Source organism: Oncorhynchus clarkii, chromosome 4 (assembly GCF_045791955.1).
Source record: "Oncorhynchus clarkii lewisi isolate Uvic-CL-2024 chromosome 4, UVic_Ocla_1.0, whole genome shotgun sequence".
Classification (NCBI taxonomy): Eukaryota; Metazoa; Chordata; class Actinopteri; order Salmoniformes; family Salmonidae; genus Oncorhynchus; species Oncorhynchus clarkii.
This window is the reverse complement of record NC_092150.1, coordinates 2047541-2064523: the sequence shown is the minus strand read 5'-3', so window position 1 is coordinate 2064523 and position 16983 is coordinate 2047541. Positions and strand designations below refer to the sequence as shown.

The following is a 16983-nucleotide window of genomic DNA, read 5'->3' as shown; positions in this document are numbered from 1 at the left end:
GACCAACACGGTGAAATATCTCTCTCTCCAGCAGGTGGCGGTATTGCGTTGCCTTGTCCACCTAGAAAGGAGTTTTTGGCAATGAGAGTGCCGAATTTGGTCAAACAACAAAAATGAATTGCTTATTTGCTACCTGAGGTTTATTTTATCGAATAGAAATCTCGTAATGCTGAAGTTGTTACGAGTGTAATGATGTAAGTAGGACACGTGACAACTCGGCAACTTTGAGAAGAAAAAAAAACGTATTGGAGTTGTATCGAGATTTCTATGCATATTCATGATATGAGGCTAGTAGCATAGCATCTCTCTCTCCAGTGAATACAGGCGGTAGACGTCATCAACCCTTATCGATTATTCAAACACTGATTACAATAATGAGATGTATCCACCAATCCAAATAAATTATAGGCGGGAGCTAGACGACTCCCGTTGTTAAGGTGGAGAGACATTTATCTTGTCAGTATATCCATAATCTTTGGTTCAACCAAAGACAGTACAGTATAATCACCAACTTCAAACATCTGCTATCTGAGCAGCTAACGGATCGCTGCAGCTGTACATAGTCCATCGGTAAATAGCCCACCCAATTTACCTACCTCATCCCCATACTGTTTTTATTTATTTACTTTTCTGCACTTTTGCACACCAATATCTCTACCTGTACATGACCATCTGATCATTTATCACTCCAGTGTTAATCTGCTAAATCGTATTATTATTATTATATTATATTATATATTATTCTCCTACCTCCTCATGCCTTTTGCACACAATGTATATAGACTATTTTATTTTTCTACTGTGTCATTGACTTGTTTATTGTTTACTCCATGTGTAACTCTGTGTTGTCTGTTCACACTGCTATGCTTTATCTTGGCCAGGTCGCAGTTGTAAATTAGAACTTGTTCTCAACTAGACTACCTGGTTAAATAAAGGTAATATAAAAATAATAAAAAAATGAAGATAGGCTGAAACTGCTTCTCTAATATAAATCTCCGATCACACTTGTTGGTTCATGTGCTAGTTGGAACAAGGACATTTCCAATATGCTAACGGTTTGAAGTTTTTCATGTGCCGGGTTCAAAGAAACAGCAAGTCGGACACTATCGAGTTTCCTATTTCCGACTATGATATGAACGTGGCACAAGCACATGCGTAAATACACGTCATCGGGTCTAACGTTCGTCTAGCTCCGAACTGAGCATGTGCAGGCCATCAAATCAATGGCACTCCTTCTATATAAAGTTGTTTTTGACGAAATTGAAAACATGTCGGTTTGTCACTTTCACAAGGTTGGAGTAATAACATGTTCAACTACTTAAAGATGCACAATGAGGAAATTTCCTGGTTGCTAAAATCCAGGCAGTATCACAACCGGACGTGACTGGGAGTCCCATAGGGCGGCGCACATTTGGCCCAGAGTCGTCCGGGTTTTGCCCGGGGTAGGCCGTCATTGTAAATAATAATGTGTTCTTAAAACTGACTTGCCTACTAAAATAAAGGTTACATTTAAAAAATATATATATATATATATATATATATATGTAATAGTTCTAATTTCAGTTTATGTGACAAAACAAGCAAGTATAGTGTAGATAATTATTGTACTAAACCGCTGTGAAATATATTTTCCATAACCAAAAATATAGTATTTTATATTGTATCAGCTGTTAGAAGCTGGTGTACAAAACCGAAAGTAAAAGATGCAAAAAGAAAACATAAGAACAGAAAGCATAGAAAGAGTGCACATAGAACAGGTCTACTGCTTCATTACCTTCAATGAGAATGACAGATCTATAACAACACATTTTTAATGTGAATTTGGTCAGGTCATTCAAAAAGATACATATTGGAGCTTTAAGACATTCGCTCAAATCTAGGTTTTGCTTTTCGATTTTTAGAAAATTAACAACAAATTAATCATTTTTTCGCTAATTTCCATCTCAAACCCCGGCCTGGTCTGTTTCTCAAGAGTGCCGGGTAGTGTCGCGATGTTGCGCATCTGAGTTTAGAAACTCTGTGATTCAACCCCAACAGAAAACAACAAATACCCTTGTAATGGTTTTATTAACAAAGTAAATGTAAACAAACATTATATCGCCTAAAAATATGGTTAAAATTATAGTTTTGATATCATGGATGGTCAGTCATTGCATCCATAGTGCTGTTATATGAGTTTGGGCGTGGTTCAATGTCTCTCTGACAAGGTCTGTCGTTCTGTTCCTATTATTGGAGCGGCAGGTAGCCTAGTGGCTACAAGATGACAAGGTAAAAATCTGTCGTTCTGTTCCTATTATTGGGGCGGCAGGTAGCCTAGTGGCTACAAGATGACAAGGTACAAATCTGTCGTTCTGTTCCTATTATTGGAGCGGCAGGTAGCCTAGTGGCTACAAGATGACAAGGTAAAAATCTGTCGTTCTGTTCCTATTATTGGGGCGGCAGGTAGCCTAGTGGCTACAAGATGACAAGGTACAAATCTGTCGTTCTGTTCCTATTATTGGAGCGGCAGGTAGCCTAGTGGCTACAAGATGACAAGGTACAAATCTGTCGTTCTGTTCCTATTATTGGGGCGGCAGGTAGCCTAGTGGCTACAAGATGACAAGGTACAAATCTGTCGTTCTGTTCCTATTATTGGGGCGGCAGGTAGCCTAGTGGCTACAAGATGACAAGGTACAAATCTGTCGTTCTGTTCCTATTATTGGGGCGGCAGGTAGCCTAGTGGCTACAAGATGACAAGGTACAAATCTGTCGTTCTGTTCCTATTATTGGGGCGGCAGGTAGCCTAGTGGCTACAAGATGACAAGGTACAAATCTGTCGTTCTGTTCCTATTATTGGAGCGGCAGGTAGCCTAGTGGCTACAAGATGACAAGGTACAAATCTGTCGTTCTGCCCCTGAACAAGGCAGTTAACCCACTGTTCCTAGGCAGTCATTGTAAATAAGAATGTGTTCTTAACTGACTTGCCTATTTAAATAAAGGTTACATTTAAAATACAAAATATTAATAGAAAGAGAATGGCATGGCAATATGAACACTGCCAAAATGAAATGCTGTAGTAAAAAGATGTGTCCACTAGCCAGTATTTTATTTTTATTTATTTATTTATTTATTTTACCTTTATTTAACCAGGTAGGCAAGTTGAGAACAAGTTCTCATTTACAATTGCGACCTGGCCAAGATAAAGCAAAGCAGTTCGACAGATACAACAACACAGAGTTACACATGGAGTAAAACAAACATACAGTCAATAATAAAGTATAAACAAGTCTATATACAATGTGAGCAAATGAGGTGAGAAGGGAGGTAAAGGCAAAAAAGGCCTTGGTGGTAAGGTAAATACAATATAGCAAGTAAAACACTGGAATGGTAGTTTTGCAATGGAAGAATGTGCAAAGTAGAAATAAAAATAATGAGGTGCAAAGGAGCAAAATAAATAAATAAATTAAATACAGTTGGGAAAGAGGTAGTTGATAGGGCTAAATTATAGGTGGGCTATGTACAGGTGCAGTAATCTGTGAGCTGCTCTAACAGTTGGTGCTTAAAGCTAGTGAGGGAGATAAGTGTTTCCAGTTTCAGAGATTTTTGTAGTTCGTTCCAGTCATTGGCAGCAGAGAACTGGAAAGAGAGGCGGCCAAAGAAAGAATTGGTTTTGGGGGTGACTAGAGAGATATACCTGCTGGAGCGTGTGCTACAGGTGGGAGATGCTATGGTGACCAGCGAGCTGAGATAAGGGGGGACTTTACCTAGCAGGGTCTTGTAGATGACATGGAGCCAGTGGGTTTGGCGATGAGTATGAAGCGAGGGCCAGCCAACGAGAGCGTACAGGTCGCAATGGTGGGTAGTATATGGGGCTTTGGTGACAAAACGGATTGCACTGTGATAGACTGCATCCAATTTGTTGAGTAGGGTATTGGAGGCTATTTTGTAAATGACATCGCCAAAGTCGAGGATTGGTAGGATGGTCAGTTTTACAAGGGTATGTTTGGCAGCATGAGTGAAGGAAACTAGGAAAGTCAGTTATTAAGAACAAATTCCTATTTACAATGACGGCCTAGGAACAGTGGGTTAAGTGCCTTGTTCAGAACGACAGATTTTTACCTTGTCATCTTGTAGCCATTCGGCTACCTGCCCCAATAATAATAACCACAGGGGTGCAGTAGAGCGCCGCTTTTAAAATAATATAAAACACTCAGTCACAACCTCTATCACACGTCTTTATAATGGAAAAATGTTCTAATGGAAATTTGCGAAATGAACTTAACTTGTTCTAAATGTGAGGCAGTGAAGAGACCTAAAGAGATAGCTGAAAGGAGACAGTAACCAGGCTATTATTACAGTCCACTCCTGTCATTTGCTGTCTAACGCGGATTGCTAAAATAATGACTACGATCGAATTATATCACTTTAAAAATTATAATAATGGAACACCTAAACATTTGTCTGCCAAGCACCTGGTTCAGTGTAGCCTTTTATCTAATGGACATGATGTTGAATTTTCTTCACGCCTAGAATAAAAACCACCAATTTAATACAAAAAAAAAAAAAAACATGAGTACATGGGTCAGTTTAGAAAAAGTAATCCAGTACAAATCTTTCCCTGGAACCAGGAACATACTGGGGTAATAATTACATAAGTAACGTCTCTAGTAATACTATAGTTCCCCCTCACCCTCCCCTTCAAACTGTCCTTGTCAATTCATTACGTATTATTTTAGCATTATACTATAGGCCTAAATATAACGTTTCCTAGAGTAGCCTGTCTGGACTCCATCTCTTTAATACGATAGAGGAGGGATAAATAATATAACTGAAACGAGTATAAAAAATGATAATAGTCATGATGATCAGCGTAATGTGCGAGGAATGACGACAGGTGCCAGTTTCGCCTTTCTTTCCCGTCATCAATGGGGGGAAGCAGGAGCAAACGTAGCTCGATTGAAAGCTAATATTCTCCATATTATTTCTCTCTCTCGTTACGGACTCCTCTCTAGCCATTTTGTACAACATTATTTTGCATCGACACTGCCTTCTCACATGGGAATTACAACAGCAGGTCGTAGCGGGATTGTTTCTTACAATTTGAATTCTAGATTGTGCCAAATTATGATATTGTCATTGAAAATATGAATGATGTACCAATCAGCAACTGCACCGCAAATTCGGCTGCATGTTGAACTAAAGAGATGCATGATAATCCTCGTCCATCTTCCTCCGTGTCACCAATGACGTCCGTGCGCGTTCATGTGAATTGTGAGCGGTCACGTGGATAACGGGTCTGGGATAAAGCGCAAGTGTATTTATTTCGTTGGATGCGTATTATTTTTGGTCGACCCGAGACACACTATTCATTTCTTATACGACAGAAGGGAAAATAATTCAACACAAATGGCGAATAAATTGTCGTTAAAATTGTAGGTTTATTTTGATAGAAAAACAGTGTCCAGCTCAGTAAGCGTTTGACAACAATCGTCGTGTGATCCTGGTATGTGAGTAAAGGTTCATCATCATTTCATTGGATGAACATGCATGATTTTTTGACCGCTGTAACATATTGATTTCTAAAGATAATCTCTTCTGTAGGCTATATTTGATTTATTTATATATTTTTTTCGTCTGAAACGATGTGTTCTCTATGGTTGTCTTATATATTGATTATGTCTAAGCATCGATCACTGATGTTGTTGTAAATGAAATGGGTCCTGTTTTGATGTGGGCTGTGCATACATTTCGATTATCATGTCATCCCTGTTATAGTGTTCTCGAGTGTCACTGGGTAAAATCACACCGTGATACAAACCCATCAATGAATGAACGAACTCCGTACCCCTTTTTGGACCTAGTGTCAGGCACTGGCACCGCTGTTATGATGCATCGTGTTTTGTGTACTCTATTTACTAGTATGGGGATACATTGTATCAGGGCCGACAGGGATAGGCTACTTTTGTAGCAACCTATCTCTCCTTTCTGGTCCTGTAATACGTTATGAAGACAACTTATTAGACACAAACTAACACATCATTTTACAATTAAAATTAAGTTATATATGTAATAATTGGTTATAATTAGGCCCAGCTTATTTGTTTTTGATTGATGGTAGGCCTAATTATTAAGAACTTGGTTGACTTGTGTCTTGTGTTCTCTCTTTCCCTGGGATTTTGGTGCTCCATCACTCCACTGTCAAACAGATGTCTTTAGTCTGCCTGTAGTAATCTGTTATTGCAGTCCCAGAATTTATATTCAACCACAATGTTACGAAAGCTTCCAGGGAAAACAGTTCACAAGTATTCCAGGAATCCACTGCATGTTATGTGGTATGCCTGAGATGTAACTGAAGTCTGTCTACTTGCCTGTCTACCTACCTGTCTGTCTGTCTGTCTGTCTGTCTGTCTGTCTGTCTGTCTGTCTGTCTGTCTGTCTGTCTGTCTGTCTGTCTGTCTGTCTGTCTGTCTGCCTGCCTGTCTGTCTGTCTGTCTGTCTGTCTGTCTGTCTGTCTGTCTGCCTGAGGTCTGTCTGCTTGCCTGTCAATCTGCTTGCCTGTCTACCTATCTGTCTGCCTACCTGGCGTCTGTCTGTCTGTCTATATGCCTGAGGTCTGTCTGCCTACCTAGCTTCATGGCTAAGAGGGACCAGATGCTACATATTGGAATGTTTTGTTGTTCCCTCTCAGACCGGCCTGTTCCCTACACCCCTGCTGCCCTTCCTGGTGTTTATAGGAGTCCCTATAGTCCAGGCTCCCGGGCACAGCTCTGGTACTGCCATAGACGTACACTGATTAGAACGATAGTCTCTTGTCACATTTTTTAAACATTGATAATTTGGTTCAGGGTGCAGAGATTACTAGAATGTAAATAACTAAAAAGGGGAAAAGCCCCTAAAAACACCGCAATTTGACAGTATGGTGACTGGTTCACCCATCACATCAGGTTGATATGAATGGGAATGTTCATTCTAGTCATTCTATTTCTATTGCTGATGCAGCCTCCAGACCATTGATACAGATAGCTGGGATGCCCTGTTCACTGTCATTCAACTCAGCTCAACTCCATCAGTCAGAGATCCCCTACTTTTATTACGTGTTAGTCTCATACGACAGATTTATCCTTGGTTCTGCAGATTAGGGATAGGGGTTAGTGCTTCTGAGATTAGGGGTAGAGATTAGTGCTTCTGAGATTAGGGGTAGGGATTAGTGCTTCTGAGATTAGGGGTAGGGATTAGTGTTTCTGAGATTAGGGGTAGAGATTAGTGCTTCTGAGATTAGGGGTAGGGATTAGTGCTTCTGAGATTAGGGGTAGGGATTAGTGCTTCTGAGATTAGGGGTAGGGATTAGTGCTTCTGAGATTAGGGGTAGGGATTAGTGCTTCTGAGATTAGGGGTAGGGATTAGTGCTTCTGAGATTAGGGTAGAGATGGGTGCTTCTGAGATTAGGGTTAGGGATTAGTGCTTCTGAGATTAGGGGTAGGGGTTAGTGCTTCTGAGATTAGGGGTAGGGATTAGTGCTTCTGAGATTAGGGTAGAGATGGGTGCTTCTGAGATTAGGGGTAGGGATTAGTGCTTCTGAGATTAGGGGTAGGGGTTAGTGCTTCTGAGATTAGGGGTAGGGATTAGTGCTTCTGAGATTAGGGGTAGGGATTAGTCCTTCTGAGATTAGGGTAGGGGAGGGTGCTTCTGAGATTAGGGGTAGGGATTAGTGCTTCTGAGATTAGGGGTAGGGATTAGTGCTTCTGAGATTAGGGGTAGGGATTAGTGCTTCTGAGATTAGGGGTAGGGAGTAGTGCTTCTGAGATTAGGGGTAGAGATTACTGCTTCTGAGATTAGGGGTAGGGATTAGTGCTTCTGAGATTAGGGGTAGGGATTAGTGCTTCTGAGATTAGGGGTAGGGATTAGTCTTTCTGAGATTAGGGTAGGGGAGGGTGCTTCTGAGATTAGGGTAGGGATGGGGGCTTCTGAGATTAGGGTAGGGATTAGTGCTTCTGAGATTAGGGGTAGGGATTAGTGCTTCTGAGATTAGGGGTAGGGATTAGTGTTTCTGAGATTAGGGGTAGGGATTAGTCCTTCCGAGATTAGGGGTAGAGATTAGTACTTCTGCAGATTAGGGGTAAGAATTAGTGCTTCTGAGATTAGGGGTGGGGATTAGTGCTTCTGAGATTAGGGGTAGAGCTGGGTTCTTCTGAGATTAGGGTAGAGATGGGTGCTTCTGAGATTAGGGTAGGGATTAGTGCTTCTGAGATTAGGGGTAGTGATTAGTGTTTCTGAGATTAGGGGTAGTGATTAGTGCTTCTGAGATTAGGGGTAGGGATTAGTACTTCTGAGATTAGAGTAGGGGAGGGTGCTTCTGAGATTAGGGGTAGAGCTGGGTTCTTCTGAGATTAGGGTAGAGATGGGTGCTTCTGAGATTAGGGTAGGGATTAGTGCTTCTGAGATTAGGGGTAGGGATTAGTGCTTCTGAGATTAGGGGTAGTGATTAGTACTTCTGAGATTAGGGTAGGGGAGGGTGCTTCTGAGATTAGGGTAGGGATGGGGGCTTCTGAGATTAGGGTAGGGATGGTTGTTTATGATATTAGGGTAGGGATGGGTGCTTCTGAGATTAGGGGTAGGGTAGGCCTATTCATTAGAATTGTTGTAATATTTGGGATAAGGAACTACACTGAACAAAAATTAAACACAACATGTAAAGTGTTGGTCCCATGTTTCATGAGCTGAAATAAAAGATCCCAGAAATGTTCCATACGCACAATAATCTTATTTCTCTCAAATGTTGTGCACAAATGTGTTTACATCCCTGTTAGTGAGCATTTCTTCTTTGCCAAGATAATCCATCCACCTGACAGGTGCGGCATAAGGCCACTAAAATGTGTAGTTTTGTCACACACAATCTCAAAGATGTTTCAAGTTTTGAGGGATTGTGCAATTGCCATGCTGACTTAAGGAAGGTTCTCCAGAGCTGTTGCCAGAACATTTAATGTTCATTTCTCTACTATAAGCCGCCTCCGACGTCGTTTTAGAGATTTTGGCAATACGTCCAACCGGCCTCACAAACGCAGGCCAAGTGTAACCACCTCAGCCCAGGACCTCCACATCCGAGATCTTCACCTACACGGCGATCGTCTGAGACCAGCTACCTGGATAGCTGATGAAACTGTGGGTTTGCACAATCGAAGAATGTCTGGACAAACTGTCAGAAACAGTCTCAGGGAAGCTCATGTGCGTGCTCGTTGTCCCCACCAGGGTCGTGACCTGACTGCAGTTCAGCGTCATAACAGACTTCAGAGGGGAAATGCTCACCTTCAAATGGCCTCTGGAGAAGTGTGCTCTTCATGGATGAATCCCGGTTTCAACTGTACCTGGCAGATGGCTGAATCCCGGTTTCAACTGTACCGGGCAGATGGATGAATCCCGGTTTCAACTGTACCTGGCAGATGGATGAATCCCGGTTTCAACTGTACCTGGCAGATGGCAGACAGTGTGTATTGCGCCGTGTGGGGGAGATGTTTGTTGATGTCAACGTTGTGAACAGAGTGCCCCATGGTGGTGGTGGGGTTATGGTATGGGGGCAGGCAGAAGCTACGGACAACGAACACAATTGCATTTTATCAATGGCAGTTTGAATGCACGGAGATACCGTGACGAGATCCTGAGATCAACAAGATCCTTGTTGTGTCATTCATCTGCTGCCATCAACTCATGTTACAGCATCATAATGCACGGCCCCATGTCGCAAGGCTCTGTGCACAATTCCTGGAAGCTGTAAATGTCTCATAGCCTGCATACTCCCCAGACGTCACCCATTCAGCATGTTTGGGATACTCTGGATCGACGTGTACCACAGCTTGTTCCAATTCCCGCCAATATCCAGCAACTTCGTACCACCATTGAAGAGGAGTGGGACAACATTCCACAGGCCACAACCAACAGCCTGATCAACTCTATGTGAAGGAGATGTGTGGTGCTGCATGAGACAAATGGTCACACCAGATACTGACTGGTTTTCTGATCCACACCCCTACCTTTTTATTAAAGGTATCTGTGACCAACAGATGCATATCTGTATTCCCAGTCATGTGAAATCCATAGATTTGGGCTTAATGAATTGATTTCAATTGACTGATTTCCTTATCGAACTGTATGTCTGTAAATTGTTGCATTATATTTTTGTTCAGTATAAATCTTTGTGACAGTGGGATGTGACTCAGGGTTGTCATGGATGGTGGTTGGTGGTGGTGGTGGTGGTGGTGGTGGTGGGGTGGGGGGGGGGACATGAAATAGGGGGGACTTTAACTCAGAGGATGTTACTTTCATGAATCACTACATCAGGAAATCATGCAATAATTCACAGGAAATCAGTCACAGTGTCTTTATGACAACCTAACCAAGGAGTTCCTCTTTCTGGTCTGATTTCAACCCTAAATTACATGCTCTGCTCACGCAATTCAGACACATTTCTGTTTTGGATGCGGATGGTTCAGGAGGAAATCCGTTGTGCGTAGTTGGCCTATCCTCCACACTGCTCATTGATGAAAGAGCCTCAGCCTGCTCCCTGATGAATGTGGAAATTTCAGAAAAATTGCATTCTGAGAGTTCTGGGGAGTTTCTGAGTGACTCAAAGTTGTGAACTTTCATGTTGTAGTGCTGTAGGGGGGGGGGGGGGGGCAGCAATGGGAGGTGGAGGGGAGGGAGGCAGCAGTGGGAGTGGGTGGAGGGGAGGGGAGGGAGTGGAGGGAGGGAGGGAGTGAAGGGGTGGAGGGGAGGGAGGGAGCAAAGGGAGGTGGAGGGGGGAGGTAGCGTTGGGAGGTGGAGTTGAGGGAGTGGAGGGGAGGGAGGGAGGGAGGCAGCAGTGGGAGGTGGAGTTGAGGGAGTGGAGGGGAGGGAGGGAGGGAGGCAGCAGTGGGAGGTGGAGTTGAGGGAGTGGAGGGGGGGGGCAGTGAAGAGTGAAGGGGTGGAGGGGAGGGGAGGTGGAGGGAGGAGGTAATTGTTTTATTACCTTTTTACCATGTAGCGGTGTAGCTAACTACTGGAACTACACACTACTGTTTTACCATGTAGCGGTGTAGCTAACTACTGGAACTACACACTACTGTTTTACCATGTAGCGGTGTAGCTAACTACTGGAACTACACACTACTGTTTTACCATGTAGCGATGTAGCGGTGTAGCTAACTACTGGAACTATACACTACTGTTTTACCATGTAGCGGTGTAGCTAACTACTGGAACTACACACTTCTGTTTTACCATGTAGCGGTGTAGCTAACTACTGGAACTACACACTACTGTTTTACCATGTAGCGATGTAGCGGTGTAGCTAACTACTGGAACTATACACTACTGTTTTACCATGTAGCGGTGTAGCTAACTACTGGAACTACACACTACTGTTTTACCATGTAGCGGTGCAGCTAACTACTGGAACTACACACTACTGTTTAACCATGTAGCTAACTACTGGAACTACACACTACTGTTTTACCATGTAGCGGTGTAGCTAACTACTGGAACTATACACTACTGTTTTACCATGTAGCGGTGTAGCTAACTACTGGAACTACACACTACTGTTTTACCATGTAGCGGTGTAGCTAACTACTGGAACTACACACTACTGTTTTACCATGTAGCGGTGTAGCTAACTACTGGAACTACACACTACTGTTTTACCATGTAGCGATGTAGCTAACTACCGGAACTACACACTACTGTTTTACCATGTAGCAGTGTAGCTAACTACTGGAACTACACACTACTGTTTTACCATGTAGCGGTGTAGCTAACTACTGGAACTACACACTACTGTTTTACCATGTAGCGGTGTAGCTAACTACTGGAACTATACACTACTGTTTTACCATGTAGCGGTGTAGCTAACTACTGGAACTATACACTACTGTTTTACCATGTAGCGATATAGCTAGCTACACACTACTGTTTTACCATGTAGCGGTGTAGCTAACTACTGGAACTACACACTACTGTTTTACCATGTAGCGGTGTAGCTAACTACTGGAACTACTCACTACTGTTTTACCATGTAGCGGTGTAGCTAACTACTGGAACTACACACTTACGTTTTCTGCAAAAACAAAATATGATATGGGTGAAGTAGGCATAATTTATTTTATTTTTTCGGCATTAGACCTGCCTAATTCTCACTTTCTGTTAACATTTGACCCTAAAGGGATCTGTACTTACAATTTGTGGTCTATGACAGATTTACATGTGATAATTTTTCACAAAGTAGTTCGGATGTAGTGAACTTGTAGTAGTTAACTAAACTATATTTCTCTTAAGGTTTAGCTTTAGTGTAGTTTCAAATTCTACCAGTGGGAATTAGTTGGTAGCTTTGGAAAACTATATTTTTAGAGTTGCTTCCTCAACACTCATGTAACAGATTACTTCCTACGGTATTTATTTATAAATAAACTAACCTGAACTCTCTCTCCCTCTCTCACCCCCTCCCCATCTTCCCCTCCCCTCTCTCTCTCTCTTTAGCCCATGGTTGATGATGGAGGAGACAGGTCCTCGCATAGCAGACTACTTTGTGGTAGCAGGGCTCACTGACTCCTCCAAGCCCTTAGAGGAGGAACTGCAGCTGGACGATGTTCCTGGTCGCTCTCCCCGCTCGGCCCCTGGTGGCCGGCCCCTGGCCCCCATCACAGACGTAGCTGTGGTTATATGCTCACTGGGGGAAGCGGTACAGTAGTACACTACTAGCCTTTTTTTGTTTAGCTTTTAGTTTTTAGCTTTTTTGGGAGGTAAAGAAATTCTGGTAAATTTCCCAGGTTTCCCAGGAATCCCAGGTTTCCCAGGTTTCCCAGGATTCCCAGGAATCCCAGGTTTCCCAGGAATCCCAGGTTTCCCAGGTTTCCCAGGAATCCCAGGTTTCTCAGGTTTCCCAGGTTTCCCAGGAATCCCAGGTTTCCCAGGTTTCCCAGAAATCCTGATTGGGTTGGTTTCTGGACTTCCTACTTATCCACTCCTGATTCTGGGATCTTCCATCAAGGATTTCTGGTAAACCTGGTTTGGGAAAGTTACCAGTATGTTTCGACTCTAACTTTCAGCCTTCATAAAAGCATTTGTAAAGTTGTTTTTGATGTACAGAGCTTTGTGATGGTTGTTTTTGATGTACAGAGCTTTGTGATTTCTGCGTTTAATGAAAAGCACTCTGCAAATTAAGCGTTGTCCCCAAAGGTTCTATGCTGTTCAACTTAAACTGAGGATTATTTATGACATTTAGCTGACACCCTTCTTCATCTAGAGTGACATTACAGTCACGTCTGCATACATGTTTTCATGTGGTGGCCCAGGCAGGAATTGAACTCACAATCCTTAGCCTTGCAAGTTCTACAGTCCACTAACTGATCCACACAGGACCACACATCCCATATACCCAGTACCTGCCCTATGAATGTATTGTTGTGATGTTTTGTCTTTCTGTATAATTATTCCTAGGTTCCTCAGGGTTACACCTGCTTAGAGTCCACCCCGTCTGGTCTGTCTGCAGAGCTGAACGGAGCCAGTCTCAGAGGGCCTCAGATCTACCTCTGCTACAAGAGAGGCCGAGATAAGCCTCCTCTCACTGACCTGGGGTCAGTCATCTCCTGCTACTCACAACACTACACTACTCCTTACCTTGATAACTGCTGGTCTAGGAACAGTTCTTACATGGTCACTCACAGAAACACTACACTAATCCCTAGCTGCATTCCAAATAGCATCCCTAAGGGCCCTGGTCAAAAATAGTCCACTATATAGAGAATAGGGTGCTATTTGGGATGCAGACTAATCCCCTGTTCCTTCTAATACTGACCTGAAATCAGTTATTTTCCTGTGACTTATAACACTACACTAATCCTATCACAACCTCCAAGGGCTGGTCTAGGATCAGTACTTATCATGTTATTCACAGCACAACACTAGTCCCTCTTTTTCTAGAAGGACTGGTCTAGGATCTGTACTTAAACGGTCACTCACACCACTAATCCTATAGCAGACTCCTAGGACTGAACTAGGAACAGTTACTGGCCAATCACCCACACCACTACACTAATGCCCTTTTCCTAAGACGGGTCTAGGAACAGTGCATCTGCTGTCACTTACCCAAAACACACACTACAGCACTCAATCACCTCTTCCATTAGATCTGACCTAGGACCAGTTCTTCCCCGGGTCACTGGCCTATAATCTCACAAAACAACCTTAATCCCATCTCCTAGTGTAGACCAGGTCAGTAGATATACTTTCTTAGGTCAGTAGTCCAGTAATCTTCTTTCACTGTCTATCGAACGTGATTCACCATAATCAAGGCTCAACTCTGATTTCTATGTGCTTAGGGCTTAGGAGTAAGTGAGATAATTTCTCTATTATTGTTTCAAAGGAAAACAGCACGTTGTGGGATATTGTTTACTATGTAAACACGCTAAAAGCCGTTTCCCTCTATCATGGCGACCCCTACCGTACAGTGCTGCCTCTATCATGGCGACCCCTACTGTACAGTGCTGCCTCTATCATGGCGACCCCTACTGTACAGTGCTGCCTCTATCATGGCGACCCCTACCGTACAGTGCTGCCTCTATCATGGCGACCCCTACTGTACAGTGCTGCCTCTGTCATGGCGACCCCTACTGTACAGTGCTGCTTCTGTCATGGCGACCCCTACTGTACAGTGCTGGCTCAGATATTTTCTGTCCAGCAAAAATGGCCATGACCCAATCCAAAGGCAGCATCCAATGGTTGTGTCCCAATCCAAAGGCAGCATCCAATGACTGTGTCCCAATCCAAAGGTAGCAACCAATGGGTTATGAGTAACCAGTCCAGGCCAGTACAGCTGGGCTTGGCTAGGTTAGGCTAGGCTAGGCTAGGCTTGGCTAGGCTTGTCTAGGCTTGGCTTGGCTTGGCTTGGCTTGGCTAGGCTAGGCTAGGCTAGGCTTGGCTCAGCTGTGTATTGTGAATCAGTCCTAACATTTCCTCCTCTGTCTCCTCTCAGGGTTCTGTATGAGTGGAAGGAGAAGCTGAAGCCTGGCTGTCACATCGTCCAAACCACTCCCTCTGGTCGTCCTGCCAACATCAGTAGCTCCTCCTCCCAGCGCATCTACATCACCTATCGCCGCTCCCCGCAGAGCCAGCCTCACACGTCATTGGCTGTCACAGATGTCTGCATCATCATCCCGGGCAAAGGGGAGACGCCCCCTCACACCTTCTGCAAGGTGGACAAGAACCTCAACAGTAGTATGGTGAGCAGAATCAACCCATACAATACAATACAATACAATACAATACTATACTATACTATACAATAGTATACAATACTATACAATACAATACAATACAATACAATACAATACTATACAATACAATACAATACAATACAATGCTATACAATACTATACAATACAATACAGTACAATACAATACAATACTATACTATACTATACAATACAATACTATACTATACAATACTATACAATACAATACAATACAATACTATACAATACAATACAATACAATACAATGCTATACAATACTATACAATACAATACAATACAATACAATACAATACTATACTATACAATACAATACTATACAATACAATACTATACAATACAATACAATACAATACAATACAATGCTATACAATACTATACAATACAATACAATACAATACTATACAATACTATACAATACTATACTATACAATACAATACTATATTATACAATACAATACTATACAATACTATACACTACAATACTATACTATACAATAGTATGCAATACAATACTATACTATACAATACAATACTATACAATACTATACACTACAATACTATACTATACAATAGTATACAATACTATACAATACTATACACCACAATACTATACTATACAATAGTATACAATACAATACTATACTATACAATACAATGCTATACAATACTATACACTACAATACTATACTATACAATAGTATACAATACTATACACTACAATACAATACAATACGATACAATACAATACAATACAATACAATACTATACAATACTATACAATACAATACTATACTATACAATAGTATACAATACTATACAATACTATACACTACAATACTATACTACACAATAGTATACAATACTATACAATACAATACAATACAACACAATACAATACTATACTATACAATACTATACAATACAATACTATACTATACAATAGTATACAAGACAATACTATACTATACAATACAATACTATACAATACTATACACTACAATACTATACTATACAATAGTGTACAATACTATACTATACAATACAATACAATACAATACAATACAATACAATACTATACTATACAATACTATACAATACAATACTATACTATACAATAGTATACAATACTATACAATACAATACAATACTATACAATACAATGCAATACAATACAATACTATACTATACAATACTATACAATACAATACTATACTATACAATGGTATACAATACTATACAATACACTACTATACTATACAATAGTATACAATACTATACAATACAATACAATACAATACAATACAATACTATACATTACAATACAATACAATACAATACAATACAATACTATACTATACAATACTATACAATACAATACTATACTATACAATAGTATACAATACTATACAATACAATACAATACAATACTATACAATACAATACAATACAATACAATACTATACAATACAATACTATACAATACAATACAATACTATACTATACAATAGTATACAATACTATACAATGCAATACAATACAATACTATACTATACAATACTATACAATACAATACAATAGTATACACTACTATACAATGCAATACAATACAATACAATACTATACAATACAATACTATACAATACAATACTATACAATACAATACAATACTATACAATACAATACAATACAATACTATACAATACAATCATATACAATACAATAAAAT

General features: G+C 41.2%; 1 protein-coding gene across 1 annotated transcript in view; it reads left to right on the top strand.

Annotated features, from left to right (window-relative positions):
- The first annotated feature begins 5261 nt into the window (after positions 1-5261).
- Positions 5262-16983, top strand: part of LOC139406288 (DENN/MADD domain containing 4A) — a 97834-nt gene continuing 86112 nt past the window's right edge. Inside the window, exons 1-4 of the mRNA XM_071148745.1 lie at positions 5262-5482; positions 12484-12685; positions 13444-13580; positions 14978-15224. Of these exons, the coding sequence (XP_071004846.1) occupies positions 12494-12685; positions 13444-13580; positions 14978-15224 (576 nt within the window). The 5' untranslated portion in view covers positions 5262-5482; positions 12484-12493. The remainder of the gene's footprint in view (positions 5483-12483; positions 12686-13443; positions 13581-14977; positions 15225-16983) is intronic.